The 15,432-nt window shown below is 40.8% G+C and overlaps 1 protein-coding gene across 9 annotated transcripts in view; it reads left to right on the top strand.

Moving 5' to 3' along the window:
- LOC144265033 (X-linked retinitis pigmentosa GTPase regulator-like) overlaps nucleotides 1-15,432 on the top strand; it is a 103,823-nt gene that overhangs the window by 26,481 nt on the left and 61,910 nt on the right. For all 9 annotated transcript variants that reach the window (XM_077817200.1, XM_077817191.1, XM_077817217.1 and 6 more), the window contains 2 exons: nucleotides 468-617; nucleotides 9,572-9,730. In XM_077817200.1, the coding sequence (XP_077673326.1) occupies nucleotides 468-617; nucleotides 9,572-9,730 (309 nt within the window). The remainder of the gene's footprint in view (nucleotides 1-467; nucleotides 618-9,571; nucleotides 9,731-15,432) is intronic.

Genomic DNA, 15,432 nt, shown 5'->3' with positions numbered 1-15,432 from the left:
AGAAATGGGAATCCTATTGATGATGCAAGTGGAGTCATGCCATCATGAAGTTACTAATAGGATAGGAATAAGCCTAACATCCACAACATTCCCCAGAATGTGTGTACACAGACCACCAGCAACTTGGGAGTCTGACAGCCTCCAATCTTATTGCTTACTGGAGAAACATGTCTGGAAATAAATGTTAAATGTTGCCATCTCTGGTCTAATACTACCTGGTCACTAAATATTCCATGGCACGTTTCAGAAGATTGTGGGGGATGGGATGCGTTGGTATCTCTGGCCCTATACTTTGCTATGTGTTGAGTGCCAGTTGATAGCTGTCCTCATACTTCAGCAATGGCTATGTTTTAGCAGTGTCATATAGAGTGTGTGAACTGCCTCTGGATGGAAGCCACAAGTAAATGTAAATATTATTGTTAGACCAGATTTGGTTTTAAATCTGACTTTCTGCCACTTTATTTTAGAGGATGGACAGCTTTTCGTGTGGGGTGACAATTCTGAAGGTCAGATTGGCCTGGCTGGTGAAGCCAGTGTGTGTGTACCTTGTCAAGTGGATGTTGGAAAGCCTGTTTCCTGGGTCTCCTGTGGATATTACCATTCTGCTTTGGTAACAAGTAAGATAATGATATACTGTGTAATAGAGCTAACTATACCAATGGGCCTCAAATTGTGGTCCTTATTTTCATCTGCTAAATTGCATTAAAAATAGCTAATGACACATTAAATACTTCCCTAATGATCTATGCCATAGGTATGTTATATGATCACAAATACAAAGGAAAGTGGTCTGTACACTTGTGAATTAGAGGTAAGTCTCGCAGGGACAATCTCTAAAATTTGCTCCATGCTGTGAAATGATTTGGGAAACTGATGTATTCTGTTCCATGATTCTTTGTTGTAACTGAATTAATACTACCATGTGAAAACAAATTACAATGAACGTTAGTGTGTGGACAGTGTTATGGAAAAGGGTGTAATGCTGAATGAATGTCTTGTCACACTGATTTGATTTTAGTGAGACATACAACAAATGCCTTAGGTGAATTTGATTTCTATTTTGTACAATAATCCAGCATCTCTGAGACTATTCATATTTGCTCATGTGTACTGACCCGCTTCTCTTCTACCTTTCCCTCCCTTCCCCCAAAAATGCAAATCTTGAATAGGCACCTATCACATATTTTTCAGAAAAATGCATCTTTCCTGCTAATTCACTGCCTTAATTGTCAAGGCAGTTTCTGGGGCAAACTGAACATATGCTGTATGAAGTAGAAATGTCTTGAGGGAATGAATGCTATGTATGGCTATTTACAGCTGTGCAATAAAAAAAGTTAAATATTTTTAGAAAGCATGCTCAAAATAGACATCTGGAATTTTGTCAAAACACCATCAAAAGATTTAACAGGAAGTATAATGTATTAAACGCAATAATCCATCCATGAAAACCTATAACCTTGCAGAGAATTATGAAGACATGTGCAGCTCTAAGGACGCAAAGAAGGGAGGAATGCAAAGACTGTTAAGATCTATGTTTCCTTCAGGGAGATAATGACAGATAATATACAGATAGTTTTTACTGTGCAGGATTTGGGCTAAGAGACACTTTGACATTTCTATAGCTCATTCCCACCCCCCATCCCCAAAATCACGTTTCCTGATTTGAGTGAATTACAGTGAAGATGATATTAAAGGCATGGGCAACTATTTATTCTCATCATATGTGTGGACCCCAAATAATACTAAGTCTTTCATCTTATCTCAGTCCCAATAAAGTATTAAAGACTTCAACAGATCAATAATTTTGGATTACAGAGCTTTTAACAGGCATCCAGAAACTACATCTGGTGCTTTATTCAACCTGCTTGATAAATGACAGATTTCTACAGATAACATCTGTGTGGGTCCCTGAGAGTATGCCGTGAACAGAATGAAAGCATTCAGTGACTATAAAGTATATGTAGTAGGGTGTTTTGCCTATAGTATGCAACTTTGTATTAATGATGCTTTCTTAAAATAAATAAGTTAAATGCTTATGATTGACCAGAAGTTTAGCAGCCATTAAATATTCTTCAGCTTCCAAGCACCACAATCGACAAGTAGATGTGTACGTCAAAAAACCCAGCTCTTCCAGGGCATAGCGAGAAGGTGGTATACTAAAAACTTGATCAACAGATGTTTTTTGATAGCTTACTATGATACTATAAAATTGAGTTGCTAATTTGGCCACAGTAGAATTTAGTAGAGACTATAATCCAAAATATTTAGCCCTGTGACAATTTAACCTAGGAGAGAGGTTTGAGAGATACTTGCACATACTTAATTGTCCCAGCTGTCAGGCTTGATAGACTTTCTCAGCATGGAAGTACTAGATCAAGGTGTTGGGCCATTGGAAAAATATTTAACTTTTTGTTTTATTTGAGTGTTTTAGCAATCAGATATCTGAAGAGAGATATAGTGTATCTGGTGTCAAAGAAGGTTCATATTAACTTAATGGACTAAATTCTACCATGTGGGTAAGTGGGCCCTACTGAAGCCAAGAAGAGCTTTATGCACATTTGTGAGAGGAGAGTATGACCAAAAGTCTATAATAATAAATCTTCTGAGCTTTGGTCTAGCCACCAGCACTGATAGGTCTTCTCCATGTGCAGATCAGGCAGAAAGATGACCAGTTACTTTCTTTGTAGTCTTTGGATCATTGGCTGCTCTCCTTTTCTCCCACACTCAATTTTTTCTCTTGTTTCACTGAGGAGAAGCAGCAAAGATGGCTTTTGTCTTTTAGTCCTTTTTGGACTTTTTCTGTAGTGTGTTTGCCAGCTTTTTTTTCTTTCTTTCTTTCTGCCCTTTCAGCGGAAGGACTAAAATTTCATATATATTTTTGTGATGACACTGTTCGGGGTCATATCTATTGGGTTCTCTTGTCAAGTCTATAACCAGGCCCTTTGTCAAGGACGTGCTTCTGGGAATAGATGGAAGACATGGCCTACCTCTGCAATGCAGATACCCTCTCTGCACAAGAATGGGCTGAGGGGAACAGTGTGCCTGCCCACTGCCCTGGTCCCCCATACAGAAATGGATCCTCTGAGTTAAATGAAAATTTGAATGATGTTTTGGATTAGAACTCCCCTTGTGCTTTTCCCTTGCCAGAAGCAGATAAGACAGACTCTAAAACCCCCACGATGGCATCCTTGCTACAAATGACACTTCGATTGACATAGATAGAAACCTTTGGAGAAGCCCCTCTAAAGAGTGCTTTGCAGGTTCCCATGGGTCCCTTTCATGTGTGTTCCTTATTTTCATGGAACTGTTTTCAGCCCAGCTCGGAAGCCGTCACTTCACCAAGCTCCTTCATAGACCTCTGCTGTGTGAGAGGTGCTGCTATTTGATCCAGACGTACAGCCTTCAGAATCGCTTAGAAGGTTCAGAGGAAAGGAATGTTCAAGCCTGTCACATATCCCTTAAAGTTGTGCCAATAGTGGAAGTAGAGGTGGAGACTGTGCTCTCTCTTCTCGAATGATTCCAAAAGGGAAAAGAATAGTCTTAACTGAAAATGATACAGAAGATAAATTCCTGAGGGGATCCCCAGGTTCATCCCTGGCTAGGTCCATAAGCACTATGTTGGCTACAGAAATGTAGGAAGCCTGCCTGTTGTTATCGCTCTCTCCCCCGTCCCTGCCCCATGAACGTTTCTGTGGCAACATGTACCAAATTTTTCTCTGTTCCATTAGGGCCACTAACTTTCCAAAAGCCATTTTGGAGTAGAGCTCGTTGCGGGGGAAGAGTCAAGAAATGTCATCAGTTTCTCCCCAGTTATTATCCAAATGTTGGAATTTGAGAAGTTTTGACCAGCTCTGTTTGGACAAAAATATAGAAAGTTCATTAGGATGTAGACTTCTGCCTCTACTTCCAGACCATGCATGGAATGGCTCTTCGCATAAGAATATTCCCTGTGTGGAAGCTCAGCTTCCCAAAGAATTCTGAAACTTCACTAATAATTTTCTGGTTGCTCTTGGGCACTTAGGGTTTGCTTATGCTCACAGAAAATGTTGTTGGTTCCTCTGTCATAATGCAAGAGGCCTCTCTAGCCACATCAGTGGTCAGTAAGAGCCTTAGCACATACCTCAAGGTCCATCCTTTCCAAATACACTTTCATATATTCTGTTCCTTTCCTTCTAGCTATTTCAGCTGACTTGGGCTGCAATAATTGCTTCAGCTCCTGTGGGTCACCATGTATGGAATCCTTGGGCTACTGGATCTGTAAACACAATTCCTATGTTGTCTTCCCTGGCCTACCTCCAGCCTGCCCTGGTGCCTACTCTCTACTTGCTTATGTGGGTTGGCATGAAGATCCCCCTCCTAACGCCACTCAGTGAGAGAGAGAGAGAAGTTTTCCTTTTGCATTTCCATGCTAGGCCCCTGTGGGCCAGGGTTTAGTAGGACAGAGGGCCCTTCACATTAGGGAGAATTTTACCTTTTGGGGAAAAACTCAGAGATTTGATAGTGGAAAAGCAGAGTAAACAATAATATTAGATGGAAGCGTTATAGATCGGACTTGCCAAATATCTAAACTTAATATGTTTGTATAACTGTACTCAAATCATCTGACTTTGGAGCCTTGTAGGACTTCTTATGTTTGTTTGAAAGTTATGCTTCAGCATTTCCTAAACTGCTTTTGCCCAAGAGGGTCTCCTTAATGTATTAAAAAACGTACTGTAGTAATTGGGGCTATCTTTCTTAGCTGGATTATGAAGTTTAGAAAAGAAATTGAATAAGCTTGGTTAGTTTGGGAAGTCAATGGAAGACTGACCTCTTGAACCTATAACCCCATTAATTAAGATTGTGAGCAGGTTAATAGATATGGTGCATTAGTGTGTTTCCAGATTTATGAAAAATTGACGCTGAATTTTGAAAAGACTGCTTTAGCTTCTTTTGAGAGAGAATCTCATGTGCAGCTCTAACAGTCAGTAGCTCACTGACTTGATTCTAGAAATAAATGAGATACATTTAAATATATATGCGTAAAAATGATGACTCTTGTTTTTCAACATTTGCAGCCGTTGATTTACTCTTTTCTTTCTCTTCTTTCGCCCAGAAACACTGGGGCCTCTCTGAGAATCCTTAACAGAATCCCAAAGTAAGAGCCTGGTGCTACAGCCTCTTTTGTATCAGTCTGACCCCAAGTTGCAAAAAGTGTTAATTATCTAATGGATTTACAGAAACTTTAGGAATGGTATGCTATCAAGGTTACAGTTTTCACATTATCTTTGTTATGGAGGCACTGATTGTGACTTCATAGTTAAGGTAGTGATCCATTTTGCACTTAACGAAGGGATTCAACTCTGTTTCACATGTGTTCTCCTCAAACTTACAACACTTACTTTTTGAGTACAGAATTAATTTTCTGAGGATATACCAATAAATCCATTCGTTTTTTGCATTCAGATTAATTAAACTGGGTTCTTTATGAAATTTAGCACCTGGGCCTGTCTTTTTTGTCCCAAAGGATCTTAGCAACAGAATAACACACACTTCAAACTTTTCATGTAGTTAAAATTAATTGATATCTTGTGCATAGGCTGTATTCGAAGAAATTAGATTGTAATTAAGTTATTAATGATAGGCTACAGACAGGCTCAAGTCAACAGCCTCAAGTCAACAGCCCAGGTAACTCTTAAGTGGAGCTGTTGTGACGTCAAGGGTAACTCAACCAGTTGCCACCCTTCCTCTACAGCTAATTTACATTCAGCATTTCTACTGGTGGTAATTACTCAGTGGTATAAAGGAGACGGAGAGAGTTGTATAAAATTGGCAGATTTAGTCCAGTGATCATTGCTCTTTAAAGATTCTGTAGCTGCCAGCTGGCTTATGTGTCAGTTGGTTGACCTGATAGCACTGCACATTGAGGAAGCGGGAGGCAGAAGGTAGAAGAAGCCATTAAAGCAGAGTGTCACTGGGAATCGATCTAGCACCGGTTTTGTTAACACAGCCTTCTAAATGCCTAAATCAGTTGCACATTAAGGGCCAGATTCACCAGAACACTTCCGCTGCTTTGTGCTGCTCTGGGGAGACAAACTTAACTGCTCAGTGCACTCTGGCTACTTTGCTGTACCAATGAATGTGTCCTTAAGTTAAAACGTAAATGATTTAAGGTTAATATTGCATATCTTCAGATCATTAGAAATATTGCATATTAGTACTGTTTGGGGATTTCTTTTTTAGTACACGTGTGGACACTCCTTAGGGAAATTCACAGACAAAAAACTACTTTAAAATGGAACTAAGATTGAGAAGAAGTATCAGTAATTTAGGGGTAAACAATGTTTCAGGGATGTTGTAATTATCCCCAAAATCAGCAATATAAACCAGAAATTTCAGAGTTAACTGGATTTTTTTTTAGTGTGTACCCTTATGTTAAAGTAAGAAATTCCCAGTTAAAGCATGCAAACAACCTTAAATTTGCCCTGTACCAGCACTAAAAGGGGTGTGTGTGTGTGGGCGGGGGAAGTGAAGAAAAAAATCTGTCTTGAAAAATCATTTGTGTATCCTGTTCAAGATCCAGGCAGATTTGCAGTTGGAGAAGTGCATGGACTGTTCCCTAATTACTTCCTCCAAGAAGGTGGTGGCAGGAAGAAATGCTGCATATTGTATGTGCTTCTGGTGCATTCTGCTTCTCTGACTAATCCAGTCCTTCTCCTGGGATAGAAGGCTCTTTGCTACCCTTTGCCATCCACTAACTGCTGTTGACACGATCTAGCCCCAAATAACTAATAACCAAAATTTCACAAAAATTAAACAGTGGCTCAGCAGAAAAATACAATGGGCCAAATTCAGCCCTGGGCAATTCAGATGATTTAAATAGAATTACCTCAGCAATTAATTTGAGCCACAGCTCTATATATAGAATGTCTTGCACACTCAGTGTGTGTTTTACCAGAGTAAAAGCTGAATAAAGATTTGGTAAAGGGAAGAGGGAAATGGAATGCATGCAACACAAATGGTGCATTTCTTTTGAACTCTGAATTGCTACTTTTTCATTTTTCAAAATAAAAAAACATTTTAATTCCTTGCTTTTGTCTGTTCTGCCCATTTAGGTTTCATTGACTTCAGTAGGCTTTGGAAACTGGTCCTTAATTTTATTAACCTTGCTTTTTAATAATTCATACCCATTTGCTTTGGACAAGTGTGTATGTATTTCTATTTTGAGTTTATGTGATTATTTTTAATTTCTTCTTATTTTCAATTTCTGTCCTCTAGACTTATTTGGTTTTGGCATGGTTGTTGCCCTTAGGACCTCAAAATCCAAATGCCAGAGATGCGGAAAGGGATAAACACAAGGGAAGGATTCTAATGTAAAATTGCTTGTGCCATACAAGGAAATATAGTGTTATACACAGTGCAGTTACTTATGGGCTCATGTTTTGGAGTCTGTGATTTGTGTGTATCAAGAGCGTTTAAAATGTAGTTTTATGAAAGTGTGTTTGAATTCATAGCATTTGGATATGATCCTTTAGACATTTGCTGTGTGTATTAGGACTGCCTCTTAATTCTATAAATGTGGTTTGTTAATGCTTAAGTTTATTGGGCTATAATTATGGAAAATTAGTGTATCTCAGAAATGTACTCTAGATAGATATCTATAATTATGCTTCAATAATGGGACAGTTGCCCAGTGTTTTAAGTAATGGCTTCAGCACATAATTAACACGTTTCCCTGAGCACCCAGCCCTTAGTCTAAACATTTCTTTGTCTTCGATTTGTTTCATATGAGAGATTTATTTATCCTTTTGCTTTGGTAAATCCAGCTATAGGTTAAAAAACAAAATCAATGCTCTGGTTCTTAGAGCATATATGGAGATGTAAATAATTTTTATGATGATTCTTTCTGCCAAATCTATTAAGAGCCAAATTCCTACCTCATTTAGTTGTTCGCAACTTCCATTGACTCTGGTGGATGGGAGTTGCATGTGAATGGGAGTGGAGAATGTCGCCCAAGTGTAAATTATTAACCTGTTTGTCCGCTGAAAAGATTAAATGACTTTATATAAAGTTTGCTTGGTATAAAGACACTGTGCTCGATAACTCCATAATAGTAATAATATATAGCACTTAATGTAGTGTTTTATGTCTTCAAAGTCTTGGACAGACTTTGACTAAGAACTTTTTGCCTGATCCAAAGCCCATTGAAATCATTGGAAAGTTTCCTTTTGACTTAAATAGATTTTGGGTCAAACCCTTAGTCAGTAAGTACCTTTTAATAATACTTAGCTATTATATAGCTTTTTTATCCATAGAAGTCCATAGAAATGCTTTAAAAAGGGGAAAGTAAGTTTCATTGTCCCACTTTACGGTTGCAGAAACAGTCACAGAGTGCTGAATAACCCAGCTGGTCGGTGCAGAGCTGGGAATAGAACCCAGGCCTCCTGATTTCTGTTATTTACAACTGGCTTAATGCCTATTGCTTTTACAGTTTGGCAGAGCACCATCATGGAGTAACTGTAATTTTCACTTAAAAAAAAAAAGTTACTGCATCCAGCTGCTTCAGGTACAGAGGGAGTCTCAATGTGAACATCAGTTCTTAGGAGCAACTCAAGTACTATGAAAAATGTTTCTACAGGCCTCTTTCAGGCTTGGTGGAGACCCATAGCTACGTCCTTGGAGCTTCACCCAGCAACCAGAGATCTCTCCCACTTGACCTAGCTCTTACCTAGGATAGCAGAATGCTAACAGAGCTTTTGGAACAGAAAATCAGATCGGAACTTAAAGACTGGCACAGCAGTAGACAGTAACTTTGAAATTTTTAACTCTTCTATCAATATAGTAGAAGGGTAAACAGATGGCCAGATTAGATAACTCAGACTGTTATCTGATTGTTTAAAAAAAAACAAAGGTGGAAACTGAAAAGTGTTAAAACAAAAGAAACTCTTTTATTAAAAGAATGGATTGCTGTATTTAGGATTGAACAGACTGAGAACCCTGTGCTTGTAAAACTAAGTCTGGGTGCCTGGGAAGGATTTTTTTTTCCTTAACTGCTGGGCTGACCAGAAAGCTGTTATGTAATACTGAGGTGGTGAAATCTCTTCTGACGGAGATAATGCCATGGTGAACCTTGGAGCGCTTGATATAGTGCCATTTATTTCTAGTATTCAGTACAATGGTTCTTTTCTTGTTATGTAGCTCATTAACAAATCTTTTTACAATATTTGCACTGGTTTCCTATTCTGTCCCCTCACTCTCCATCGGAGGCGAGCATGGACTTTCATGTATCCCATTAGTAGGGCCAGTCTTTGCTAAGACTGCTGCAAGCAACTCCAATTGATGTAAATAGTGACTAGAATGGGAATTGTGATTCACTGACACCTCTCAGAATCAAGTATTGTTCTGGTTTTCTTTTTGACAGACTCCTCGCATAGGGAAACGTTACAACTCTCATTTTGTTTTATTTATAGTTTAAAACAAAAGTCCAGAAAGCAATGGGTACTTTACAAACCATGAAAGCATGAGAAAATAACTTGGCCCAGCTCTGCCTTTTAGTGAAGTACTATGAATCCTGCTCTGTTTTGTATTTCCCCAGGAGATGGTGAGCTCTACACTTTTGGAGAACCTGAAAATGGGAAGCTAGGTTTGTCGCCTGAACAACTGAAAAACAATCGGGTTCCACAGCTAGTTCCTGGAATTTTGGAAAGGGTTAATAAGGTTGCTTGTGGTGGAGGACATACGGTGGCACTTACAGGTATGCAAACTAATTGGCTTTTCTCTGATCCTGTAATTAAAAGAATCACTTTGCTTGATAGAGCAAACACTCTTATGAAATGTCAGACAATGCCTAGAGAAACTTTTCTTCTATCTTATTACATTGAAACTGAAATCTGTGGTTTTTTTTTCCATGAGTTCTACAAGAAAGCCTCCCCTTGTGAAATTTTAAATAATCTTGAATATGTGTTAATTAGTGAGTCATTTTTCTGACTATAACCACTCTTTAATGGCTATAAAGAAAAATGTATGATCTATTGGGAAAAAAACAGAACTGGGATCCATGAACTGATTATTTCTAATCTACTGCTGCAGGAATTCTGCACATCTGAAGATATTCAGAATTCATGTATCCTGCAGAATTTTTTTTCTGCAGAAAATATATTTCTGCCAAAGAAGTGCTGCAGTTCCACCTTTTGTTCACCAGAGACCACTGTGGTGCCACAACAGCTGGCTGTGTCTGTGCTGCTGGCTGTTCTGGCACCACAGTGGCCTCTGGTGGGTGAAAGGTGGAACTGCAGCACTTCTTGGGCAGACGTGTATTTTCTGCAGAAAAAAAATTCTGCAGGGTACATGAATTCTGAATATCTTCAGATGTGCAGAATTCCGCCAGGAGTAGATTAGAAAAAATCAGTTCATGGATCCCAGTCCTGTATTTTTCCCAATAGATCATACATTTTTCTTTATAGCCGTTAAAGAGTGGTTATAGTCAGAAAAGTGACTTTCCCAGAACTCAGAGTAACAGCCGTGTTAGTCTGTACTCGCAAAAAGAAAAGGAGTTCTTGTGGCACCTTAGAGACTAACCAATTTATTTGAGCATGAGCTTTCGTGAGCTACAGCTCACTTCATCAGATACATACCGTGGAAACTGCAGCAGACTTTATATATACACAGAGAATATGAAACAATACCTCCTCCCACCCCACTGTCCTGCTGGTAATAGCTTATCTAAAGTAATCGTCAGGTTAGGCCATTTCCAGCACAAATCCAGGTTTTCTCACCCTCCACCCCCCCACACAAATTCACTCTCCTGCTGGTGATAGCCCATCCAAGGTGACAACTCTTTACACAATGTGCATGATAATGAAGTTAGGCCATTTCCTGCACAAATCCAGGTTCTCTCACTCCCTCACCCCCCTCCAGAAACCCACCCCCATACACACACAGACTCACTCTCCTGCTGGTAATAGCTCGTCCAAACTGACCACTCTCCAAGTTTAAATCCAAGTTAAACCAGAACATCTGGGGGGGGGGGGGGGGGAGGAAAAAACAAGAGGAAATAGGCTACCTTGCATAATGACTTAGCCACTCCCAGTCTCTATTTAAGCCTAAATTAATAGTATCCAATTTGCAAATGAATTCCAATTCAGCAGTTTCTCGCTGGAGTCTGGATTTGAAGTTTTTTTGTTTTAAGATAGCGACCTTCATGTCTGTGATTGCGTGACCAGAGAGATTGAAGTGTTCTCCGACTGGTTTATGAATGTTATAATTCTTGACATCTGATTTGTGTCCATTTATTCTTTTACGTAGAGACTGTCCAGTTTGACCAATGTACATGGCAGAGGGGCATTGCTGGCACATGATGGCATAAATCACATTGGTGGATGTGCAGGTGAACGAGCCTCTGATAGTGTGGCTGATGTTATTAGGCCCTGTGATGGTGTCCCCTGAATAGATATGTGGGCACAATTGGCAACGGGCTTTGTTGCAAGGATAAGTTCCTGGGTTAGTGGTTCTGTTGTGTGGTATGTGGTTGTTGGTGAGTATTTGCTTCAGGTTGCGGGGCTGTCTGTAGGCAAGGACTGGCCTGTCTCCCAAGATTTGTGAGAGTGTTGGGTCATCCTTTAGGATAGGTTGTAGATCCTTAATAATGCTTTGGAGGGGTTTTAGTTGGGGGCTGAAGGTGACGGCTAGTGGCGTTCTCTTATTTTCTTTGTTAGGCCTGTCCTGTAGTAGGTAACTTCTGGGAACTCTTCTGGCTCTATCAATCTGTTTCTTTACTTCCGCAGGTGGGTATTGTAGTTGTAAGAAAGCTTGACAGAGATCTTGTAGGTGTTTGTCTCTGTCTGAGGGGTTGGAGCAAATGCGGTTGTATCGCAGAGCTTGGCTGTAGACGATGGATCGTGTGGTGTGGTCAGGGTGAAAGCTGGAGGCATGCAGGTAGGAATAGCGGTCAGTAGGTTTCCGGTATAGGGTGGTGTTTATGTGACCATTGTTTATTAGCACTGTAGTGTCCAGGAAGTGGATCTCTTGTGTGGACTGGACCAGGCTGAGGTTGATGGTGGGATGGAAATTGTTGAAATCATGGTGGAATTCCTCAAGGGCTTCTTTTCCATGGGTCCAGATGATGAAGATGTCATCAATATAGCGCAAGTAGAGTAGGGGCTTTAGGGGACGAGAGCTGAGGAAGCGTTGTTCTAAATCAGCCATAAAAATGTTGGCATACTGTGGGGCCATGCGGGTACCCATAGCAGTGCCGCTGATCTGAAGGTATACATTGTCCCCAAATGTGAAATAGTTATGGGTAAGGACAAAGTCACAAAGTTCAGCCACCAGGTTAGCCGTGACATTATCGGGGATAGTGTTCCTGACGGCTTGTAGTCCATCTTTGTGTGGAATGTTGGTGTAGAGGGCTTCTACATCCATAGTGGCCAGGATGGTGTTATCAGGAAGATCACCGATGGATTGAAGTTTCCTCAGGAAGTCAGTGGTGTCTCGAAGGTAGCTGGGAGTGCTGGTAGCGTAGGGCCTGAGGAGGGAGTCTACATAGCCAGACAATCCTGCTGTCAGGGTGCCAATGCCTGAGATGATGGGGCGCCCAGGATTTCCAGGTTTATGGATCTTGGGTAGTAGATAGAATATCCCAGGTCGGGGTTCCAGGGGTGTGTCTGTGCGGATTTGATCTTGTGCTTTTTCAGGAAGTTTCTTGAGCATATGCTGTAGTTGCTTTTGGTAACTCTCAGTGGGATCATAGGGTAATGGCTTGTAGAAACTCGTGTTGGAGAGCTGCCGAGCAGCCTCTTGTTCATATTCCGACCTATTCATGATGACAACAGCACCTCCTTTGTCAGCCTTTTTGATTATGATGTCAGAGTTGTTTCTGAGGCTGTGGATGGCATTGCGTTCCGCATGGCTGAGGTTATGGGGCAAGTGATGCTGCTTTTCCACAATTTCAGCCCGTGCACGTCGGCGGAAGCACTCTATGTAGAAGTCCAGTCTGCTGTTTCGACCTTCAGGAGGGGTCCACCTAGAATCCTTCTTTCTGTAGTGTTGGTAGGGAGACCTCTGTGGATTAGTATGTTGTTCAGAGGTATTTTGGAAATATTCCTTGAGTCGGAGACGTCGAAAATAGGATTCTAGGTCACCACAGAACTGTATCATGTTCATGGGGGTGGAGGGGCAGAAGGAGAGGCCCCGAGATAGAACAGCTGCTTCTGCTGGGCTGAGAGTATAGTTGGATAGGTTAACAATATTGCTAGGTGGGTTGAGGGAACCATTGCTGTGGCCCCTTGTAGCATGTAGTAGTTTAGAAAGTTTAGTGTCCTTTTTCTTTTGTAGAGAAGCAAAGTGTGCGTTGTAAATGGCTTGTCTAGTTTTAGTAAAATCCAGCCACGAGGAAGTTTGTGTGGAAGGTTGGTTTTTTATGAGAGTATCCAGTTCTGAGAGCTCATTCTTAATCTTTCCCTGTTTGCTGTAGAGGATGTTGATCAGGTGATTCCGCAGTTTCTTTGAGAGCGTGTGGCACAAGCTGTCAGCATAGTCTGTGTGGTATGTAGATTGTAATGGATTTTTTACCTTCAGTCCTTTTGGTACGATGTCCATCTGTTTGCATTTGGAAAGGAAGATGATGTCTGTCTGTATCTGTGCAAGTTTTTTCATGCAGTTGATAGATTTCCACTCCATACGGCTAAATGCAGTGCCTTGCATAATGACAGGTTTCAGAGTAACAGCCGTGTTAGTCTGTACTCGCAAAAAGAAAAGGAGTTCTTGTGGCACCTTAGAGACTAACCAATTTATTTGAGCATGAGCTTTCGTGAGCTACAGCTCACTTCATCAGATACATACCGTGGAAACTGCAGCAGTGGAAACCTGGATTTGTGCTGGAAATGGCCTAACCTGACGATTACTTTAGATAAGCTATTACCAGCAGGACAGTGGGGTGGGAGGAGGTATTGTTTCATATTCTCTGTGTATATATAAAGTCTGCTGCAGTTTCCACGGTATGTATCTGATGAAGTGAGCTGTAGCTCACGAAAGCTCATGCTCAAATAAATTGGTTAGTCTCTAAGGTGCCACAAGAACTCCTTTTCTTTTTCCCAGAACTGTTTCAGAGTAGCAGCCGTGTTGGTCTGTATCCGCAAAAAGAAAAGGAGTACTTGTGGCACCTTAGAGACTAACAAATTTATTTGAGCATAGGCTTTCGTGAGCTACAGCTCACTTCAACTGCAGCACTTCTGGGGCAGAATGTACTGGGGGGTGGGGGTGGAATTCAGTGCATGCCCAGTATTGCAGAATTCACCCAGGAGTAGAAGTTCATCACAGCATCCTGCTCGCAGAGCCAGGTTACAACAGAGTGAGGCACACAGGCCTGCTGGGGCGGGGAGGGAAGCGGGGTCACAGACTGGGGTTCAGAATAGCTAGGGGCGGAAAGACTGGGGCACAGGCTCAGGACTTAGTGGGCTGACAGCATTGAACCTGGCGACAGGCGGGGGGACTGCAGGGACACATGAGGATAGGGGAGGAGGCTGCAGAGACCCATGCGGATGAGGTTGTGGGGGCAAGGGCAGATGTGCCTGACCTGAATGGGAGAGGTTTGGGTTCAGCTACGGTCTCATGGGAGAGGCTCCCCAACTCCCTAACAATCCCGCCCCTACCCCCAAAAAACCTGTTCCATACTTCTTACACCCATACCCAACAATCTTCCAGGTTCAGTCCAGACTCCTTCCCTCTCCCTCAGCTCCTCTGTTACCCCTGACTCCCCTAAGCCTTTGCACTGCTTCTGACAGTTCTATATTGTAATTTAAATTAATTATTCAAAGTTCTGTATTAATATGCTTAGTGTAGAATCTATTTGTCAAAAAAAATGATCAGAATCTTTTTTTGGGGGAGGGTCTGTATTGTTACAGACATACTTGCTGACATATATTTTGAAATAAACTACTAAAATAATTGAAACTGGCATGATTATATTGTGTTATTTTGACAAATAAAATGTGCAGAATTTTAAAATATGGTGCACAAAATTTTAAATTTTTTGGCACAGAATTCCCCTAGGAATACCAATCCTAGCTCCAATACTGTGGCTTTAGGCAAAGTACTTAATGTGTCTGCCTCCATATATGATACTATTATATAATACCTCATAGGGATTTTGTGAGAATGTATTAGTTGTTTGTACCGTGCTACATAGTCTAATAAACTATTAGAATGGGTTATTGCTAAACTAGCTTTTCAAAGTGAAAAATGACACTACTAGCTCTTCGCTTTCATATTTCTAACTTTGGGCATTTTTATTATTTTTGGTTTTTTTTACTGGGTTTATCTCTCTTTATTACCAATCTTTTAAATTAGATTGGTTAATGATTCTTCTATTTATACTTTAGCTCAATCCTGAAAATCCATCACCTGCGAGGAGCAGGAAGCTTCTTGAGTGAGTAGGACCAATGCCATCAGTTTACACAG

The sequence above is a fragment of the Eretmochelys imbricata genome, chromosome 1 (genome assembly GCF_965152235.1).
Source record: "Eretmochelys imbricata isolate rEreImb1 chromosome 1, rEreImb1.hap1, whole genome shotgun sequence".
Taxonomy (NCBI): Eukaryota; Metazoa; Chordata; order Testudines; family Cheloniidae; genus Eretmochelys; species Eretmochelys imbricata.
Note: the sequence above shows the minus strand (reverse complement) of the source record. Positions and strands in the feature narration are given on the sequence as shown.